Source organism: Bison bison, unplaced genomic scaffold, assembly GCF_000754665.1.
Source record: "Bison bison bison isolate TAMUID 2011002044 unplaced genomic scaffold, Bison_UMD1.0 scf7180017864295, whole genome shotgun sequence".
Classification (NCBI taxonomy): Eukaryota; Metazoa; Chordata; class Mammalia; order Artiodactyla; family Bovidae; genus Bison; species Bison bison.
The window spans coordinates 8,973,980-8,981,112 of NW_011494867.1; the positions used below are offsets into that span (position 1 = coordinate 8,973,980).

The following is a 7,133-nucleotide window of genomic DNA, read 5'->3' on the forward strand; positions in this document are numbered from 1 at the left end:
CCCCCCCCCCCCCCCCCCCGCCTTATCCTCTATCTTGTGTTGGCTGACATAAAAAAACGAGGCACAGCCCAAAAGTGGAGAGGTATGCTTTGTATGGTGGATATTCTTAGGACTTCAAGCCCAGGAGACAGCATCTCATGTAAAGGCTGAGAAAACTGTTCGGAGGGAAGCTAGGATATAGAGGAGTTTTTGCAACAGCACCAGATAGCTAGAACAAAAGGTTGCTGTTAATAAAAGAAAACTAGACATCTCGAGTTGAGGAATTTAGTGCTTTTCTATGTATGAGAACATGCATAGAAGTGGGCTTACTGAAATCATCCCTTTGAAATGCGCCTCAGCCACTGGGGGCCCGTGTCCTGCGTTTTCTCACCCTGAGTTTTACTCATGCTGTGCATCCAAGTGACTGCGATATGCTGGCTAGATCCTTTGTTTCCTGATATAGCAGGCAGTGTTTTGCTCTTCACTTGGCAATGGCAGCACCAGAAGACAGGGAGTTACAACAGCCTCTTCTTTACCCTAGTGTTCTCTTCTTTCCCACGCCTCTGTCTCTTCTTCCATAAGCATCTCTTGAATTAGTCACATACTTTTAAACTTCACTGCTTCTATCTTGTCTTTCCTTGAGGTTATGGTCACATCGTGGTGCATTCAAAGGCTTCATACAATGGATTGACAAATACAAACACACACAAGTCTAGATATGCCCGTGGTATCTTGCTGCTGCTGCTGCTGCTGCTAAGTTGCTTCAGTCATGTCCGACTCTGTGTGACCCCATAGACAGCAGCCCACCAGGCTCCCCGTCCCTGGGATTCTCCAGGCAAGAACACTGGAGTGGGTTGCCATTTCCTTCTCCAATGCATGAAAGTGAAAAGTCAAAGTGAAGTCGCTCAGTCTTGTCCAACTCTTAGCAACCTCGTAGACTGCAGCCTACCAGGCTCCTCCGTCCATGGGATTTTCCAGGCAAGAGTACTGGAGTGGGGTGCCATTGCCTTCTCCGATGGTATCTGGATTGTCAGTCAAATCAGATGCTATGGCTCCTCCATGGTCCCAGTCACAGAGAATCACTTGGCTTCAGAGCACATAGACAAAAACTCATTAGCACAGACCTGACCAAGGGTGAACATTTGTCAACAAACACATAGTTAATAGATATATGCATAAATCACAAACAAAGACAGATAGATATATGCATAAATCACAAAGACAGAGGTGAAACCACAGTCGTGGACCAGTTTTGTTTTGTTGTTGCAGTCCCTGCCATTGTAAGGCAAATAAGTTAAGAGTTGGAAGAAAAAGGATGCTCTGCATACCACGGTGGGCTCAGAAAGTCCAGCGCACATGGACGCTTCTCTATAATCAGTGGGTCACTCCCCCATCCCTCCCTTCCAGAAGCTGTTTCCTAACCTGAGACTCAGAGCCTCCTGCTTCTCTTCAAAGGCACTTTAGGCCCAGGGGTCCACACCATTATTACTACCAAGCTTCAAGGATGTGAGAGTTGAGGAAATGGACTGGCAGCTGTGGGCTTCAGTAGCTGGTGGGCTGGGAGGACACCAGAGGTGGGAATGGGGACTTAGGAACTGGACCACTCTGGTCACCCAGCAGGAAAAAAGTACCACCCATTCACAGGCTCACAAACACAAATGAGTTCTTCATGGTAAACAAGGGAAGGTTTGTTGCTGACAGTGAGTATGCTTTTCATTACTTTAGATACATTTTCACATATTGTCATAATGGAAACTTACTTTTGCTCTATTATAGAGCAGAATCACTAATCCCCTACATTTGCATGAGACTTTAAATCTTTTCCAACTGCTTTCCTAGGCTTTCTTTCATATGAACCTCAAGATTTTTTATTGTAAATAAGAGTCACATATTGCACATATTTTGCATTATTTTACATGTTTCCTGTTCTTTGCCTATTCCCTAATAAGCCAACAGAATCTTTATAGGTGTTATATATCAATGTTTTATGAATATAATCCAGTTTGTTGTTCCTTGTCTCCTCAGTGTCCCGTTCTCTTTCTTCTCTGCTGTTTTCTGCATGATTGGATTGGATTATTTAGTTAGTTAGTTGGTGTGTCAGTTAGGTTTTTGTTGTGTTAACCCTTCTGAGTCTTTTTGCTGTCTTTTATGTACGCATGTTCCAGTTTTCTGTCTTTGCTTGTATATTGAGTCTTTGATCATCTTAGAAATCAAGCAGTCTTTTATTTGGACTTATTCACTGAGGTTTTGAATATCATTCTTCTATGTTCAGTATAGCTTATATAAATTAGAGGGCAACCAATTCGGTATTCTATATTTTCCTACACATGTTACTTACATATTCTATCTGCTGGCTAGGTGAATTGGAGCAATTTATATAACCTCTTGGAACTTGACATTCCTCATTGGTTAGGGAGGACTAAGAGTTACTTGAGAAGTTTATTACAAATATCCGCAAAGTCACATGTAAAGTGCTAGCACACGTTCCAACACACATTTAACAGACTGTTGTTATGAGAGTGGTTTGTGGTTGTGATTGTGGAAGCAATCAAATGACGATCACAGTGGTTAGCACATGTCTTCACAACTGCCTAACAGTGACCACCTAGAAGCGTCTCCTGCCGATGGACCCAAATTTAACCCTGTCCTGAAACTGAGCATTCAAGCGGTTTGCCATTTTTGCTCTTTATAAACGTCTCACTAAACATCTTCCTGCTTTCAGTTTGTTATTTTTCCTCTTTTGAATTTAGCATTTGGATGTATTCCTAGGAGTGAAATCAGAGAGTAGATAGAGTGTATAGACTATAACGTGAGAGGATATGTACATTTGTAAGGTTCTTGATAAATAAATACTGCCTGATTACTTTCTGTAAGAATAACATCAGTTTATACTCCAAACAAAATCAAGAGAAAGACTTTATAGAAGCTTTCATAGCTTTTGCTGGTCTTGTTTCCTATTTGACTTTTCTTATATAGAGTTTCCTTTAAAACGATTACACATGTGTGTGTGTATACTTATGTGTATATATATCACTGTCATATGATATATACATGTAGATGCACACACATTTTATGGGGCATGGGTCAGTGATGGTATTTAAATATCATTTGCCACATGATTTTTATAGAAACTACTATACGAAGTTTGAGGTGCTTACTTTTGGTACTAACTCAGATGCTTACTTTTAGTTATAGCCCTATAACACCCATCTAGCCTTTTCTTATCTCTCTTTCAATAAGAGGAAGCTTTACACCCACCTAAGTTTCCAGCTCAAATTTTATAACATCATTGGTCTCAATGTTTATTTTTATGTTTTCCTATTTTTTATGAGAAGCCACACGAGTAGTGTATTTAAAATAATGACACAGGTTCCTTTTTTGCAGCCGTTTATTTAAAAGTTGAGTTACAGATAGGCCAGAAATCCTCACAGTATTGTTCCAGTGATTGAAATTCGGGACATACTGTGTGGGGCGTGAGTTCCAGAAGTAGACCCACTAATAAAAACAAATGGCCTTTGAAAGAACATTGACTAAGATTCTCCATAATGCCAGACATAGTTTGGATGTTGAGATCGTTCTTCCTTCCTTTTCAATTGTGAATGCGAGGACCACACAGTTCACCGTGAGAAGAGTCACTTTCGTATCCAGCAAAAGTTCGGTGGGTTAGTGACCAAGCAAGTAATCTCCTCACTTGGCAGGTTAAGAAAGGGAATACACAGCACTGCTGCTGCTGCTGCTAAGTCGCTTCAGTCGTGTCCAACTCTGTGCGACCCCATAGACGGCAGCCCACCAGGCTCCCCCGTCCCTGGGATTCTCCAGGCAAGAACACTGGAGTGGGTTGCCATTTCCTTCTCCAATGCATGAAAGTGAAAAGTGAAAGTGAAGTCTCTAAGTCGTGTCCAACTCTTCGCGACCCCATGGACTGCAGCCTACCAGGCTCCTCTGTCCATGGGATTTTCCAGGGAAGAGTTCTGGAGTGGGTGCCATTGCCTTCTCCACACAGCACTGAAGTATATATAAATCAAGACTGACATTGTGAATAGAATGATTCAGAAGATGGGATTAAATAGCTTAATGATAGTTATTGTGAATCACAATGTCAGCTTTAGTATAATTCTACTGATGTACTTGCTAACTCTAATGAGGTTTGATAGAATAAAATTAACAATGTCCAAACAGCTGTATGCTTTCACAACAAAGGAGCCATATCTCAGAGCAGACTGATACATCTTCTCTGTGGGGGATTTTAGTCAGTTGATTTGTTTTTTCTCTTTTAGGATATATTTAAATTTGCAAGAACTTCTCCTGTCCCAAGACAAAAGAGGTCCATTGTGGTATCTCCCATTTTAATTCCAGAGAATCAGAGACAACCTTTCCCGAGAGATGTTGGCAAGGTAAGTCAGACAAAGACAAATGCCAAAGCATGTTTTTATTATGAGGTGAGCATACATGAGGCAAACTGACTCTGGCTTAACAACCAGGAGGAATTGGCCTCAGTTCCTCTATAGTCAGAGGCCAAAGGGTTTTGCCAAGAAAAGAATGTCAAAAGGTCATGAAAAAGGGATTTTTAAAAAAAAGTAACACCTTTGAATGTCATGATTTGAAGATCAACATGGTAGATAAAGATGCAATAGTTGTGACATGAGGGTGTCATTGGTTAAGAAATAGACTCACTGCTTTTGTATACAATGTCCAGGCCATGAGCCAGATAAGTCCCGTTAGTATAGCAGTATGATGATATGTGTCATTTTATTTGGATACTAGTTTTCAAATGTGTAGGTCCAGGAACACCCTTGGGGCAACTCTCTAAAAACAAAATCACATCAAAGCAATTAAACCACACTAACCAGATCTAGCAAGCACCACTGAATGAATCAGAGCAACCACTTTTCCATGAAGAAATATTTACTGCTAAATAGGCAGAAATACTGATGTTGCCTGGTCAACACACCCTCTCCCCTCAGGAAAACCGACACGGAGAATCGAATTTTAACCAGTTCATATTTTTCAGGGACCTTGGAATTGGAACAGTGGTGGTTAGTCGAGTGGATGATCTGAGTGGCTGGTGCTGTTGGATTGTTTATCTATTTGTTGAAAAAAAGTGATATGGAGGTGGGAAAGAATGAGGTGTATCTGAGAAGATATGTCTGGTTGGCTGCAATGTAGTAAGCAAGGAGACAAGTCATACATGTTGAAGTCAGAGAAGCTGGCCTGGCATGTGGGCCTTGGAGATTATGCTCACGAGTAGGGTTTTCATTGTGCCTGCAGCTGGAAACCACTGGAAGCTCTCCTAGATATGCGTGCATCTGTATGTTTGATCCCTCTGGCTACCTTGTACGGAATGATCTGTGGGAGCAGGATGTAGGGAGGAGTGGACACAAAGAAACAGCCAAGAAGAAGGTTTTATAGTGACCTACGCAAGAAGCTGGGGTGACTTGAATTATTAGAAATCTATTTCTATTGTAAACTAGAAGCATGAATAATTCAATATCCTGGTAATAACCATGCTTATGATTTGAACTATCACTGTGCCAAATATGTCTTTAAGCAAAATCTTGCCAGGTTTCCAGGATATGATGCAAAGGGAAGCAGAGCCGTTGCAAGTGGAGAGTGATAGGGCTGGTGAGCGCTGACCCTTTGGGCAGCACAAGCCTCTGTGGTGGCCTTTGTGAGATTGCCCTGAAGCCAAGGGGCCAGAGTCTTCAAATCTTCAAGTTTCTGCCCCCAGGAAGTTTGAGACACAAGTTTCACCTTCGTTCTGTAGTTTTCTTCATGTACACTTAGTATTTTCAGCCCGTGCTGTGGCGGGATGGGAGAGCAGGCATGTCGAGCGAGCAGCCAGGTGCTGCTGGTGCTGCTGGGCCGTAGCTCTTGAAGGCTAAACCAGTCCTGCTTCAAGAGCTGTGGACCGCAACTCAGCATCACCTGGCCACTTGCTCAACGTGCATTTTCTCCCATCCCGCCACAGCACCATGGAACCGGAAACTCTTGGGATGGAGCCAGAAACCTGTTTTTTTTTCTTGCCTTCCAAGTGATTCAGTTATGCACACTCAGGTTTATAGAGGTCCAGTCTAAAACCCTTTCTCCTCCTCTGCCTACCACTATACTGTAATACTTTCAGTAGTGGAATTTCAGTTAGTTTATTATAGCATTAAATAGTTTACAAGGGTGAATTTTCACATCTCAGTTGTCTGAAAACGTGGTTGTTCTGGCACAATTATTACTAACACCACCTATCCCCTTAAACCTGTCCAGCTTTAGACAATAAATTTTTTGTGGCCATCCTAAAGCTTCAACCCCATACATTAATCCTTCTGAGTATATTTAGGGAGTTTTCACAAGACCCTTTCTTTGAGATCAATAAGTATGTAGCTAAGGACATTCTTCTGCATGGTTTCTTACTTATTACAGCCTCAAAACACTATTTGTTTTTCTAGCCACAGACGTCTCTCCTCAGCCCCTATGTTTCTGCCCACGTGGGCTTTCAACCTGGATTCTCTACAAACAACAGCTTTTCCAAGTGCCGTAGTCTAGGAACACCGTAATGGTGTGAAAGCCTCCCAAACCTCCAGATGGCTTTTACACAATAACTGCACTGCCTTGCAAAAATTATGTGTTTGTCCACGCTTCTTAGGCCTTTGAAAGAACGTATTTTTCTCTGTGTCTGCTTGTTTTTATTCATTCCTCTTAGTCTTTTCTTTGTATCTTGTATTATATCCTAATCAGTTCCACCAACGGCTGATGAGCAAGGCTCTGTCGAACTGTGGGAGGGTGTGGGAGTCTTCACAAATACTGGGCAGGCTGGGAGAAGGGGAAGGAGACGGGAGAGGCTAGGCTCTGGCCTCCACACATCACCGCTCCCATCTACCCAAACTCTGCAAGTGAGGCAGCTCTAACTTTATAAATACAATATATCAGATTTTAGTGTAGAATGCCATATGAAGAAGAGATTCTGTGGGCATAAAGTATAAAGACAGTTGTCTTACTCTGGGTTCCCTCAGACAAGAATTCAAATGCAAGTCTTTTCTGTACCAGTAATACTGGTAATAACCTCCCAGGTGGCTCAACGGTAAGAGAATCCACCTGCCAAGCAGGAAACATGGGTTTGATCCCTGGATTGGGAAGATCCCCTGGAGAAATACATGGCAACCCAC

At 42.2% G+C, this 7,133-nt stretch overlaps 1 protein-coding gene across 1 annotated transcript in view; it reads left to right on the plus strand.

Annotated features, from left to right (window-relative positions):
* The window catches only part of CDH13 (cadherin 13), a 1,015,931-nt gene that overhangs the window by 457,588 nt on the left and 551,210 nt on the right, over nt 1-7,133 (plus strand). Inside the window, exon 4 of the mRNA XM_010850808.1 lies at nt 4,257-4,373. Coding sequence (XP_010849110.1) covers nt 4,257-4,373 — 117 coding nt within the window. The remainder of the gene's footprint in view (nt 1-4,256; nt 4,374-7,133) is intronic.